At 45.3% G+C, this 14159-nt stretch overlaps 2 protein-coding genes and 1 long non-coding RNA gene across 28 annotated transcripts in view; 1 reads left to right on the top strand and 2 right to left on the bottom strand.

Annotated features, from left to right (window-relative positions):
- Nucleotides 1–2997: 2997 nt before the first annotated feature.
- On the bottom strand, nt 2998–6254 carry Hax1 (HCLS1 associated protein X-1). 2 transcript variants are annotated; one of them, XM_045138555.1, is made up of 7 exons: nt 6101–6254; nt 5316–5572; nt 4949–5139; nt 4552–4603; nt 4185–4291; nt 3978–4074; nt 2998–3255 (listed from the first exon to the last, which is right to left on the bottom strand). In XM_045138555.1, the coding sequence occupies exons 1-7, from the start codon at nt 6157–6159 to the stop codon at nt 3170–3172; spliced, it is 849 nt and encodes a 282-aa protein (XP_044994490.1). In that variant the 5' UTR covers nt 6160–6254; the 3' UTR covers nt 2998–3169. The 2 variants fall into 2 exon arrangements, with proteins under 2 accessions (XP_044994490.1, XP_004667276.2); XM_004667219.2 differs by having other exon boundaries at nt 3984–4074.
- A 60-nt stretch (nt 6255–6314) lies between these two features.
- Nucleotides 6315–11289, top strand: LOC123456037. The gene is made up of 3 exons (XR_006634289.1): nt 6315–6376; nt 8764–8817; nt 10761–11289. It is a non-coding gene; the product is annotated as an uncharacterized LOC123456037 (long non-coding RNA).
- The window catches only part of Ubap2l (ubiquitin associated protein 2 like), a 72027-nt gene continuing 65582 nt past the window's right edge, over nt 7715–14159 (bottom strand). For 9 of the 25 annotated variants that reach the window (XM_045138530.1, XM_045138526.1, XM_045138536.1 and 6 more), the window contains 4 exons: nt 10930–10997; nt 9705–9902; nt 9249–9299; nt 7986–8474 (listed from right to left, as the gene is read on the bottom strand). In XM_045138530.1, coding sequence (XP_044994465.1) covers nt 8379–8474; nt 9249–9299; nt 9705–9902; nt 10930–10997 — 413 coding nt within the window. In that variant the 3' untranslated portion in view covers nt 7986–8378. Of the gene's footprint in view, nt 7828–7985; nt 8475–8731; nt 8780–9248; nt 9300–9704; nt 9903–10929; nt 10998–14159 lie in introns of those variants that run through there. The other 16 variants (XM_045138533.1, XM_045138542.1, XM_045138538.1 and 13 more) reach the window with 7 other exon arrangements.

The following is a 14159-nucleotide window of genomic DNA, read 5'->3' as shown; positions in this document are numbered from 1 at the left end:
TCAGCAGTGTTAAAGAACATACGGTTATTAAGGTCACACTGTTTTCTAGCAGATCTATGTAACTTGTTTCTTCAAAGTGAAATTTTGTTTCTTTGGACCATGACTTTCCCATCACCCCAGGACCAACCTATGCCCTAATCTCTGGGTATCAACATTCTGTTCTGTTCTTTTTTTTTTTTTTTCCCTGAGGTAGGGTCTCACTCTAGCCCAGGCTGACCTGGAATTCACTCTGTAGTCCCAAACTGACCCGGAACTCACAGTGATCATTTTGCCTCTGCCACCCAAGTGATAGGATTAAAGGGGTGCAGCACCACACATGGCTGATTTTTTAAAAGTATTATATTTAAACTGGGCATGGTGGCACACACCTTTAATCCCATCACTTCGGAGGCAGAGGTAGAATTGCGAAGAGTTCGAGGCTACTCTGAGACTACATAGTGCATTCCAAGTCAGGCTGGGCTAGAGTGAGACCCTATACCTCGATAAACCAAAAAGAAAAAGAAAAAAATTTGCAGAAAGAATAAGTATGAATAGATGCACCAGCGCCTCTTAATCACTGCAAACTCCACTGGTTTTACATGGGCACTGGGGAACTAAACCCAGGCTATCTGCCTTTGTAAGCAGGTGCTGAGCCATTTCTCCAGCTGTTGTTTTGAGGTAGGGTCTCCTTCTGGCCCAGGTTGGGCTACAACACACTCTGTAGCCCCAGGCTAACCTCAAACTTTTTGGCTTTCCTCCAACTTCAGTGTGCTGAGTGCTGGAATTAAACATATGTACCATCATGCCTGGCTTTAAAGGTTTTTTTTTTTGTTGTTTGTTTGTTTGTTTTTGTTTTTTTTGAGTTAGTGTCTCACTCTAACTCAGGCTAACCTAGTACTCACTCTGTAGTCCCAGGCTGTCCTTGAACTCATGGCAATCCTCCAACCTCTGCCTCCTGAGTGAGTGCTGGGATTAAGGGTGTATACCGTCATGTCCACTTTAAAGTTTCTTTTTTTTTTTAATTTTTATTAACATTTTTCATGATTATAAAATATATCCCATGGTAATTCCCTCCCTCCCCGCCCCCACATTTTCCCGTTTGAAATTCCATTCTCCATCATATTACCTCCCCATTACAATCATTGTAATTACATATATACAATATCAACCTATTAAGTATCCTCCTCCCTTCCTTTCTCCACCCTTTATGTCTCCTTTTCAACTTACTGGCCTCTGCTACTAAGTATTTTCATTCTCACGCAGAAGCCCAGTCATCTGTAGCTAGGATCCACATATGAGAGAGAACATGTGGCGCTTGGCTTTCTGGGCCTGGGTTACCTGACTTAGTATAATACTTTCCAGGTCCATCCATTTTTCTGCAAATTTCATAACTTCATTTTTCTTTACCGCTGAGTAGAACTCCATTGTATAAATGTGCCACATCTTCATTATCCACTCATCTGTTGAGGGACATCTAGGCTGGTTCCATTTCCCAGCTATTATAAATTGAGCAGCAATAAACATGGTTGAGCATGTACTTCTAAGGAAATGAGATGAGTCCTTTGGATATATGCCTAGGAGCGCTATAGCTGGGTCATATGGTAAATCAATCTCTAGCTGTTTTAGGAATCTCCACACTGTTTTCCACAATGGCTGGACCAGATTGCATTCCCACCAGCAGTGAAGGAGGGTTCCTTTTTTTCCACATCCCCGCCAACATTTATGATCATTTGTTTTCATGATGGTGGCCAATCTGACAGGAGTGAGATGGAATCTCAATGTAGTTTTAATCTGCATTTCCCTGATGACTAGTGACGTAGAACATTTTTTTAGATGCTTATATGCCATTCGTATTTCTTCCTTTAAAGTTTCTTTTTTTAATTTAAATTATTTATTTGCAAGCAGAGAGAGAGAGAAGACAGACAGAGAATGGATGCACCAGGGTCTCCAGCCACTGCAAAGAGACTCCAGAAGCATGCACCACTTTGTGTATCTGACTTTACATGGGTACTGGGCAATCAAACTTGGGTCCTTTAGACTCTGAAGGCAACCACATTTCCAGACCTAAACTGTTTTTTTTTTAAATTATTTATTTACACATGTGTATGCACACCCCCCTCCCCCCAGAGTCTGTTGCTACAAACAAATACCAGAGAGTTGTACCACTTTTTGCCTCTGGCTTTATGTGTGTGCTGAACCCAAGTTAGCAGGCTGTACAAGAAAGTGCCTTTAATTCACTGAGCCATCTTCCTAGCCCCTAAAATGATTTTTTTTTTCTTTTTAGTGAAAAAGACAATAAAGTAAGAAATATTTGCCACATTCTTCTTTACATATGTCATAAACTAACTATTCAGTCCGTGGTCTTGTACTTAAGACGAACAATTCTCCCTCAACCCTTTGGCAAGCAGGCGTAACCCTGACTAGAACTGTGACAGGGGTTATTTCCAGGGTGTAACTCTTATTTATTAAATCTGGTTTTGAAAATATTAGTAAAAAATATAATAAGGTGGGCTGGAGAGATGGCTTAGCGGTTAAACGCTTGCCTGTGAAGCCTAAGAACCCCAGTTCGAGGCTCAGTTCCCCAGGTCCCACGTTAGCCAGATGCACAAGGGGCACACGCGTCTGGAGTTCGTTTGCAGTGGCTGGAAGCCCTGGCGCGCCCATTCTCTCTCTCTCCCTCTATGTGTCTTTCTCTCTGTGTCTGTAGCTCTCAAATAAATAAATAAATAATGAACAAAAAAAAAATTAAAAAATATATATATAATAAGGTTGTAAGCTAATTTTCTTTCTCTCTTCCCTTCTTTCTTTTTTTTGGTTTTCTGAGGTAAGGTCTCACTCTCCTCAGGATGACTTGGAATTTCCTATGTAGTCTCAGGCTGGCCTTGAACTCATGGCAATCCTACCTCTGCCTCCCAAGTGCTGGGATTAAAGGTGTGTGCCATCATGGGCAGCTGGAAGCTAATTTTAGAAGCCCTGGATGGTTCTGGAAAGCAAAACAACCTTGACAACACCAAGACCTTTAGCATAAATAAAGGTTTTATTGGTCGGTCTGGGTGTGTGACAGATTATGTAATCCCAAAACACTATTTGACACTCAAGCCTCTTAAGGGGACCAAAAAGGTAAAGTTACTGACAATTAGCAATGGGCGGGAGCCTGAAAGGGCCTGAAGGGTTCTTAAGGTGAACAAAGCTACCGGGACCGGAACCACCGTCCTACGAATAAATCCAGGATGGAAAAGGCATCATCCAGAGCTGGGAGTCTTGTTGAGTCTGGATCTAAGGAAGAAAGTGACACACGCAGATGTAAATAACAAGACCGAGAAACGTGCTGGATCGTAAAGATGCTTGCTTGCAAAGCCGGCTGGCTCGGGTTCAATTCCCAAGCCACCCATGTGAAGCTCAACAGGTGTTAGGTTTGCAGCAACCAGAGACCATGGCACATCCATACACCCCATACCCCACCCACACACAAATTAGTAAATAAATAAACACAAAAAAACTGGGCTGGAACCTTATATAACCTCCTGTGAATTTTGCCTTATTAAACATTGTATCTTATTTTATTAAATTGTTTTGTTGGAATCCAATTCTGTGTTTTGAAAAAGTAGCATTTTGTTTCTAAGCAAGCATTTACTTTTAAAAAAAGTCTAAAATCTCTATAATGCCTGTAAGTAATTGTTTTATCATTGTTTATTTGTTGAATTTATGTAATATACAAATCTATAAATTAAAAAAAAAAACTAGACTGGAAAGATGGCTCAGAGGTTAAGGCACTTGCCTATGAAGCCTAAGGACCCAGGTTCAATTCCCCAGTATCCACATAAGCTAGAACATATGGTGGCACCATGTATCTGGAGTTCATTTGCAATGGCTAGAGGCCCTGGAGTGCCTATTTTTTGTGTACCACTCAAATAAAGAAAAAAAATTTTAAAAATTACTGAGAATATCAAAGGATACACAGGTAAGTGTGTGCAGAGATGGGCGCCATGGATACGTACTCTTACCATCTCTGGGACTGCAGTCTGCTTCTTGGTGGGTTACTGTGGTCTCCCTCCGGCCCTCACTGTCCACCACCGTGCGGCGCTCCTCCACTATCTACAAGGAGAAGCCCCCATCATATTCCTAACATCACTGAAGGTGAGTTCAGTTTCTTTCCACAGAGCCTGTCCAGGCCATTGTTTCCTTACTCCTCTTTCCCAACTTACCCCATCTGGCTTAATGATTTTGGTCACAGAGATGCTCTTGAAATAGGATTTGGGTTGGGGCTGAAGGACTGTGCTGAGGCCCTCCTGGGAAACCTGGGAGTCAAGGTCTGGAAGTACAGAGAAATGAACAGCCAGCGGTGGTTTAGAGGCACTTGCTTAAAAAGCCTGCTGGCCTGGGTTTAACTTACCAGCTACCCACATACAGCCGAATAAGCATTTGTTTGTAGCAGTAGCAAGACCATGGCACATACATATACATACGTATGAAATGAAGAGCCAGGAGAGACTTTAACAAAAAGAAAGAGAGCCAGGGGGACACAAAGATGGCAAGATGAACGTTCAGGGAGGGAGAGCAGACAGGACTCACCATTGTCCTCTCTGGCTCTCGTGGAGGGGGTCATGGGCCACACATCATCAAACTGTGGAAGAAGCCATACACTGGTGAAAAGACACCTTCCAAACTACTTCCAAACTATGAAACCCCCTTTCCAGGGAACAAATAGTTCCATTTATCTGCTCCTTCCTCCTTTGTTTTATATGTCCTCCTTGAAACTATATTCTGTCTTGAAACAATCCTTTCTTAACCAGAAATCATCTAGACAAGGCCAGGATTATTATTATTATTATTTGTTGTTGTTTTTTAACAAAGAGCAAAATTCCTCCCTGCAACCCCCCACCCCCACCCCAGGGGAAGAAAACACCAGAAAATAGGGGTTAGGAGTTGTCTCTCAGATTCTTACTTCAGGTCCAGATGTAGTACTCACCCTATGAAAAGGTCTCTGGAATTCCCAGTCTGGTGCTGGTTTTGGGGATTCAGTTCTTGCATCACTTTCCAAAACCCCCCCAAAGATCCTGGGCTGGTGACTATCTGGATACTTAAGCATCGAGTCCCGAAGTGTCTGCCCCTCCCGTGGTCTTTCTCCAGGTGTTTCTTCTAACTCAGGACCTGGAAGTTCTATACAAAAGTGGCAGGTGGATGCTGGGATAGAAAAGACTTTAGAAACTTTAAACCTTCCTGAAACTCAGTCTTCTTGCACTTCCCACCCCCTATCTACTCCCCTGCAGGCTCCTTCCTATGTCACCCGTCAGACCAAGAAAACCATAGGTTCTCCCTCAGGGAAATCCACACACCAGGAGGGTGGGAAGGCAAGGTCCAGGCCCCCATCTCGCTGAAGATGCTATTGAAATCCCGTACTAGATCATCAAAGCCGAAGTTATCATGGAAACGCATCCCTCCTCCTGGGCTGTACATGAAGCCAAATTCCTCCGGAGGCCGGTAACCATCAGATCTCCGGCTCCCTCGGCCCCACGCGGCTCCTTCCTCCTCCTCCTCTTCATCATCCTCATCTTCATCTCGAGTCATCCCTCCGAAAAAGGGATCTCTGTGGCTGAGGGTGTGGGCAAATAGGCCACCAAGATTTCAGCACTGCTTAAAGGCATGAAATCAAGCCATGGGCAGCAAAATGGGACAAGAGCCTCAGGGGTGTGGGAAGCTGAGGCGGGCGTTGGAGGACTGGCTTCTAATCAAGACAGCGCTGGTAGGCATATGTGGGTTTTACCAGTCTTCCTCGCCTCGCTGTCTCGGCCGAGCGCTTCCCCTGCGACCTCAGGCCCGCCCCCTCCCGCCCCCAAGGTCCTGCTCACTGTCCACTTCCCCACACCCCATTGTCTTCTCTGCCCAGGTCCCTGTTGCATCACCCAGGCTGGAGGGAGGTTTGAGCTGCCGTCTGTCTGTCTCCTCTTAGCGACCGCTCGGGTGACTGCCAGGACGGGGCGGGGGCGGGGTGAGTGGTCAAAGTTGCCAACTGTCCTCTCGGCAGGAGTGGAAGGGGCAGGAAGTTTTTCCAAAACTACGGTGGAGTTAAGCTTCCCCCCAGGAGCCCCTCTCCCTTTGTCCAGCCCAGCACTACTCTCACCTCCTAGGTCCAGAGAAGCCGAAAAAGCCCCGGAAGAGATCAAAGAGGCTCATTCCCATGACGGGACTAGACTAATTTCTCCTGCAACCCATGAGCAACAGGGATCAGCCGGTGTTACGCGGTCGGAAATTGAGCGAGCTTTCAGCACACGCCGCCGTAAAGCAAGCCCGCAAGGCGGCATGGTCGTAAAGGAGCGAGCCAGGCGAAGAGGCGGGGCCGATGCCGCTCTTTGGAATTAAAGTTTCGTCTTTACCGTACCTTTGTGTTTCCTGTGAGGTGGGTGAACTAGTTGAATTCTCATTTTCCAATGATCACTTCCCTTCCAGCTGCTTCACGTCCCTGCGATCTGCCCGGTTCCAAAAAACTGTTTCGAGGGTGACTCTGGATGGTCCCGGGGACACGCGAGGTCAGCCCTACTTCACCAAGGAGCCGTCTGAGGCCCAGCCCAACTCCAGGCTCAGAAAGCATACGTTTATTTGTCCACTGAAGCCGGCGGGGTGACGTCAAACATTAGAGGAAGGACAAAGCGGTTTACCAAAGCTACTTTAAGCACAATTTCCTTACTGCTTATGAGCAAAGACTTGGGATGCTGGGAATTAATCTTTTTAGCTACTACGGAGTCAGTCCGGACCATAAATAATGGATTTAAATTTTCTGAACAGACTGCAACCAACAAATTATTTGAAGAGTAGCCAGAAAAGGAGGTTACTCAGGTGGGCTGTAAGAATTCCTTTTCAGACAGTAGTGGTGATGTGTACCTGCAGTCCCAAATATTTGGAAGGCTGAGACAGAACCTCTTGAACTCTGGACAACATGGTAGATCAGTTGTTCCCTCCCTGCAGCCTTTCTGTCCCCACCCCCCGTTGTGTATTCCTAAACCATGTAAAAGCACTCAAGCAGTACAAACTAGAGTAGTCTACTAGCAAAGGTATGGGCCCCAAGTTCTGTTTTGCCAGTCAGCCAGTAGCAAATGTTGACCTCAGACTTTGATTGATTTGTTTACATCTAACCCCAGGCAGACCTGGAATTCTCTATGAAGTCTTAGGATAGCCTCAAACTCATGGTGGTCCTCTTACCTCTGCCTGAGTGCTGGGAATAAAGGCATGCATTAACACACTTTTTTCTATTTTTTTCTTCAAGGCAGGGTTTCACTCTAGCTCAGGCTGACCTGGAATTCACTATGAGGTCTCCGGGTGGCCTCGAACTCAGTGATTCTCCTACCTCTGCCTCCCAAGTGCTGGGGTTAAAGACATGCGCCACCACATTGGGCTCCTAGCTTTTTTTTTTTTTTTTGGTTTTTCGAAGCAGCGTCTCATTCTAGCTCAGGCTGGCTGTCCTGGAATTCACTATGTAGTCTCAGGGTGGCTTTGAATTCTCCTACCTCTGCCTCCGCAGTGCTCTGATTAAAGGCATGTGCCACCACGAGCAGCTTAGCTCCTTTCTTAAACCTCTATCCCTTTCCCTTCGTGCCTGCAGCTTGCAGTAGATGTGGCAGTTTCTGGAAGAAATGAGTATTTGCAGTGGCTCTTTCCAGCCATAGGAGTGAAGGAAGGAAAGGGATTCCCTTCAAGGGCAAAACACTAACATATTGTGGTTAAAAAAAAAAAAAAGTTCTTAAAGGACAAAGATTCCACTTTATTCCATGGCCTTCGAGCCTGCTAGAAGAGGCCCAGTTGGTACGGTAATACTTATTCACCAAGCTTGTCATCGACGAATGTGAGGATACCCTAGACGGAGCAAGAATGGGCAGAGGCTGAAGGTAGAGGTTTTTTGTTTGCTTTTGTTTTATATATACAAGACACATTAATCCATTAAATTTGAGAGCACAGTACAAAAAAAAAAAAAGAAAAAGAAACCACTTCAACTAATTCATCTGACAATGCTGTTCATATTCATGACGCCATGTTTTTGTGTTGTTTTGTTTCCTAATAATAAAGAGGAGACTTGGGCTGATATATATTTGGGGGCCCCGCTCCCCACTTCACCCATATACCACCAGGGTGAACAGGAGAAGTGGAGGAAGGGCCCACAGCAAAGTTTCATAATCTTGAATGCAAAGGGGGAGGAAGGAGTGGAAAAAAATACAAACCCTATAATACATACAACAGGGTGGGGATGGTATGGGAATGGGACAGACATGAAGCTGAGGCGTGGGGTGGGCCGCTGGGGGGGAGGCAGCGGAATCCCCCCACATTCCTTTCTCTTTGATGCTGTTTCCATAGTTTCCAGGCTGAGAAGCCCTCTCAGATGATGGGACCGGGAGAAGAGGGTCAAGGCCTCAGTTGGCCCCCCAGCTGTAGCTGTTGTAGGCAGACTTGTTGGTCTGGGGCTTCTGCGGGATGGAGCTGGTCTGGCTACGTTGCCCGCTGCCCGTCTGCAGGGGAATGGGAGGGTGATGGGGGAGGAAAAAGGTGTCTAGTTAGTGGGACCAATCTGTAACATCTTCCAGTGGAGAGGTGCAAACTGTCATGTTGTCTCATTTCCTTTACTTAGACTCTACCATGAAGTTTACTTTTCATTTACACAAAATTTGGTTTCGATAGCCTGTCTTACAAGAAGGCATTTTTGACTTTTAAGTAGGGGACAAATGAGAAAAGTGGACAAGATAATTTTGGAGGTAAGATGGTGAGTCAATTCTATTCCTTTTCAATTGTCTTCCCCAGTACTCTCTGCTCTGGTCTGAAAAAAAGGCAACTATGAGAATTATGGCCTCTGAGGTAAGTGATTACAAGGTGATTCCATTGTCACTGATTTCCACAGCTGCCTCAGTGTGGAAAGGCTGTCTCTGAGTGTAAAGAAGCCCTCACTCTAGTTGCCCAGCCACCTATGTTGGAGCTCCTGGGAGGTCTCTCACACCACCGGCAGATCTGCCCACCATCACATATTCATTGTGAACCCAAGTCAGACAAGGCAGATGTTGCCCAAGAATGTTTTCCATTTTGGTAACCAAGTGTTTTCCAGAGTCGAGGAAGGGTAGAAAGACAAAGAGGGTGTTGAGGGAGGAAAGAGGAAAGAGGATGGGGAGGTCAGAGAGCTCAGCTAAGTGTTTCTGTTTGTGTATCCCGACTTGTGACTGTGTAGTCTTTCCCATCATCTGAGGCTGAGGCATAGGAGTGGGTTCAAGCACATCATCATTCAGTTTCATTACCTGCTCCTCCTGCTGGCGCTGGCAACAGAGAATCATCTGCAAATATGGTAGCTGAGGCAGAACCAGGATATATGGAAAATAAAGGGACAAACTTTGACAATAGAACTCCACCGTTAGAAGGGAAAGCTAACATGTCAGGGACAGGGAAGGCTGGGAGAGGTAAGGGGAAGGTGTGACCCAGGTCTGATGGGATGAGGACAACTGTGCCAAGGGAGAAAGTGGAGGAGGAAGGCACCAAAGGAATGGGCAACAGGGTTTCAATCGGACCCATCCTCTCCTGTGTCCCTTGCTAGCTGCTCGTGTTATGTGCGCTTGTGTCTGTATGTGCAGTGTGCACCTGGCTGGCACTGGGGAGGACTGGGTGAAGGTGGTGGTAAGAAGGTCAAGAAAGGAAAGGGGAGGCAGTTTCAAGGGGTAGGAAGAGGAAAGGAAAGGAGAGAGGGAGAAGGCTATTACCTGGCCATCCTGCTGCAGGTGGTGGTGAAGGATCTGGGAGTGCGGCTGCTGATGGGGGGTCAGAATGTGCATAAAGGGGGCAGGAGGATAGGCAGCAGCTGTGGCCGGATTGATGGGCCCTCCACTTCCTAGGGCTGAAGGCAAGTTGAAGGAGGCAGCAGGAGTACCGGAATGAAACCCTTGTTTCTCAAAGGACTGCTATCCCAGGAGGACAGGAAAGAAAGAGTAAAAGGGTCAGCAAACAAACCCTCAGTGTGTCTGACCCACATCTCCCACCTCAGAAGGCAGCACGGTCATGAGCAGCAGCAAACCTGAAATCAGACATTTGAGCTTCAGTCTCAACTCTGCCTTTTAATAGCTTCATGAGAGTAGACATATTAATCTCTCAGCCTGTCTCTTAATGTAAAAGACGGATGCGTCAAGCAGGAAGACAGATGAATGAGAAAGCTTGTCTTACATGAATGTAGACAAATCTGCTGATGAGGCTGGGCATCCCTACCCTAGAGTTGGGTGGAAATGGAAACTCCCTGGGTATTGTAAAGGAAGTAACTTGAGTAGAGAAGATCTTGGGTATAAAATGTTTCCCTCAAGCCTCAAAAACTTTACAGCAAACATTTATTTATGGTGGTAGAGATAAAAGCAGCACACACCTGTTGATACCTAACAAGCGCCTTGCTGAGGTGCTGGTTACAGACTTACGATGAGCAGAATGAGCTAGCTTACCTTCATTCCCATGCCTGCTGTATTGAAAAGTTAGGAAAAGGGCTGCAGAGATGGCTCAGTGGTTAAACTGTTTGCCTGTAAAGCCTAACAACCTAGGTTCGATTCCCCAGTTCCCATGTAAAACCTGATGCACAGGTTGGTGCATGCATCTGGAGCATGCCTTTTGCCCTCCCACCCCATCTCTCAGCTTGCACATAATAATTTTTTTTTTTTTTTAAGTTATGAGGTGAGTTGGGAATGGTTAGATTAAGGAGCCAGGGCAGCTGCATAACAGATCCCATCACATCATTATTTACCATACCTCATCTTATGACATTTGTTTTTTCTCAAAAGGCTAAATTTAAACTGGAGAAACTGACATCTACAGATCATTCATTTGGAAAAGGCAGGGTGGGTGTCCAACACCTCGACAAGTTGCGCTTGCCTGTGGTTTTCCTACAACTGCAACTCCACTTCCGCTATGCCCAACTCGTCTCTCCTTCATCCAGAGTCAGGCACCTACCTGGGTTTTGGAGTACACAGAACCCGAGATATCTGGCACGCCCGTGTTACTGGAGGTGACTGACACACCTGGGGAGGAGGAAACAGAGGGTTAGCTCTGTTAGCTGCCTGACCTCTACACCTGTGAGGGTGATTCTGTCTGCAGTCTTTCTAGCTATGCCACTGCAAGGGAATTTTGTATGTTTTTCCACCTTCAGGTCAGTTATGAGATTCAAGAATTCCTAACACTAAGGTTGCCTAAGGGTGGTGGCTTTTGTCTTTTCTATGTATTATGTGTGGGATATCTATGAAGGTGAGCTGCTTTTTGAGGGGGCCAAGAGGATAAAATGTTCATTGCAAAGCAATCTACCCAATCTCCACTTAGTTCTGCCCTTGGAGATTTGAGTAGTCTGGCTCTTTTTGTTTCTGAAGAGACATTTTTGGGCTCAAATTCCATACCACCACAACTTAGTTATCAGAGCAGCAGTCCATTTCAGTCTCTCACAGCACTGTATTTGTTTGTTTTTCCGGGTGGGGACCGTCTTACGCTAGCCCAGGCTGACCTGGAATGCACCAGGTAGTCTCAGGCTGGCCTTGAACTCATGGCAGTCATCCTCCCTCTGCCTTCCAAGTGCTGGGATTAAAGTCGTGCGCCACCACCACGCCGCCTCCCCCAGTCCTCTTACTCTGAGCCTCAGCTCTGCTTTGCCCTGCTTTGCTGGAGCTTCTATTAAACTCTATCCTTGTGGATTTTATAAAACACTGGCACAAGATGAATTTCTACTTACACAATTTAAGCAAGGAAGGAGGGATGGATACACTATCTACAATAGGGAACACAAAAACAATGCAATCTCCAGTTTTAACTTTGGCTTCATGAAATAAAAGCTTCCTCTTTAAGCTATGTTCTAGTCCTAACTCATGTTTCCTATTGAAAATTTCCTTACTACTGTTAGATTTAAGTATAATATTCAAAAGAAAAATGTGACAAAGCGATTTAACTTGCAATTTAAGGCACTGTTTTTATGAGCTGTATTAGTTTCTGTGAAGATAAGAATGAAGCCAGAAAATCTGCAGGTCTATGCCCTTGGTTCCTTTCCTCAGAGGTACATTTGTTCTCTAATTCAAGGAGCACTGAGAAGTTTTTCAGAAGTACTGTAATTAGTGGCAAAATTACAAATACAGAGTACTCCATCCACAATTCAACAAGTCGCCCTTCAAATTCCAGAACCCAGAACCTCCTAGCCAGTGCTTAGGACAAAGGTGGCCTTTCCAGTCAAGTTCACAATCACCTTGGTGTCTTCTCGTTAGAAGTGACATTTTCGGCTTGGGGATTTAGCACAGGAGTGGAGTGCTTCCCTGTCAAGCACAAGGGTTTCACACCCAGCCCAAATAAATAAATGATAAATACATTAACCTGAAAACCTCTATCTAAAGTCCAAATAGTGCCAGAAAAGTACAAACACAAGAAAAAAAAAAAAAAAACTGGGAAAAAGACATTACAAAAACCAAGCAAGAGAAAATAACTCCCCCATCTCCAACGTATTAACTATATATTTTGAAGGCACTAAAATAAAAGAAGGGAACAATACAGCAAGACTCTGAAGGTGATAGTCTTTTTCCCTTCCTGGTTCAAATCCCAGCTGACCATCTGACAAAACTGGGGGGCAGGCATGACTTTGTGGAGCTCAATTACATACAGGCTAAAGCTAATGAGGCTTATATGGAAGGGTTGATCCTGATCTTTCCAATCAACAATGGTGGTGGTCTCACCAGTCAATCTATAGTGTATTGATGAGTGAGAGCAAGTGATCCCCCCCACACACACATCAGTTAAGTAAAACTTAAAGGCAAAGGCTCATACATACAGCCTTGCTTGGTCACCCCTACAAAATGAGCCTAGGTCCTAGGTTTCTTACACAGAATGGAAAAAATGATTAACTGGATCCTTGAGTTGAGTAATAGGGAGAAGCTTCATTCTAATATATCCCTACTATGTCTCCTCCTTACCTAAACAGCTTTTGGGCTGGAGAGATTGCTCAATGGTTAAGGTGCTTGCCTGAAAAGCCTAAGGACTGTGGTTCATGGGTCAATTCCCCAGTACTCACATAAAGCTGGATGCACAAGATGGCATATGTATCTGGAGATTTTTCCTTGCAGTGGCTAGAGACCACTATCCCTATCTTTTTCTTCCCTTGCCCCCCTTGGTTTTTTGAGGTAGGGTCTCGCTCCAGCCCAGGCTGACCTGGAATTCACTATGTAGTCTCAGGGTGATCTCACGGTGATCCTCCTAATTCTGCCTCCCGAGTGCTGGAATTAAAGGCATGCACCACCATACCTGGCTGGATCTCTCTTTCTACCTGCCACTTTCTAGTAAAAATAATAGTAACAAGCCAGGCGTGGTCGCACACGGCTTCAATCCCAGCACTCGGGAGGCAGAATTAGGAGTATCGCTGTGAGTTCTAGGCCACCCTGAGACTACATAGTGAATTCCAGGTCAGCCTGAGCTAGAGTGAGACCCTACCTCCACAAAACAAAACAAAAACAAAAAAAAGAGAAAACACCCCAGGTTTTAGCAGCCAGATATAGTGGTGCGTGCCTTTAATCCTAGCACTAGGGAGGCAGAGGAAGGATTGCTGTAAATTAGGTCAGCACCCCCCAAACCTTGAAATTTTTTTTTAAAAGCCAGGTGTGGTGTTACAAGCCTTTTAATCCCAGCACTTGGGAGACAGAGGTAGGAGAATCACTGAGTTCAAGGCCACCCTAAAACTACAGAGTGAATTCTAGGTCAGCCTGGACTAGAATGAAATCCTACCTTGACAAACCAAAAAAGTAAAATAAAAGCTTTAAACCTATAGGCCTTCACTTGTAGGTAAGGGTTAAGGGACTAGAAAGCAGGAAAAGAGAACACTGTGTAGTAGTCATATAATAGCTTTCATGCATTAAAGATCTAGAAAATAATGAGTATTGGTTTCCCTACCTTTCACCACAATTATTCAAAAGATTCTCAGACTAGGGTTCTCCATCTTTCCTTCCAACTTCAACATATCCTACCCAATCTAACTCCTAAACAGTAATATCAATACGATGTAGGTGGGGGGGAGGGGGACAACAAGAGCTCGTTAATCTTAGTATAGCTGTCCTGGGAAGCACTAGTCACACTCTAAAGGACCAAATTAGAGGGCTGAGGACTACTACAGAAAAGCTCATTACTGGGATTTCCAATTAATGATGGTGGTAGTTTCACCATTC

Source organism: Jaculus jaculus, chromosome 19 (assembly GCF_020740685.1).
Source record: "Jaculus jaculus isolate mJacJac1 chromosome 19, mJacJac1.mat.Y.cur, whole genome shotgun sequence".
NCBI classification, from domain to species: Eukaryota; Metazoa; Chordata; class Mammalia; order Rodentia; family Dipodidae; genus Jaculus; species Jaculus jaculus.
This window is presented reverse-complemented; position numbering and strand designations above follow the sequence as displayed.

Coding starts and splice junctions, on each gene's coding strand:
- Hax1 (XM_045138555.1), bottom strand. CDS start 6,159: ATGGGAATGAGCCTCTTTGATCTCTTCCGGGGCTTTTTCGGCTTCTCT. Junction 4,292..4,551: donor GAGAGCCAGAGAGGACAATG/GTGAGTCCTGTC, acceptor CTGTACTTCCAG/ACCTTGACTCCCAGGTTTCC. Junction 4,075..4,184: donor AAATCATTAAGCCAGATGGG/GTAAGTTGGGAA, acceptor TTCTCCTTGTAG/ATAGTGGAGGAGCGCCGCAC.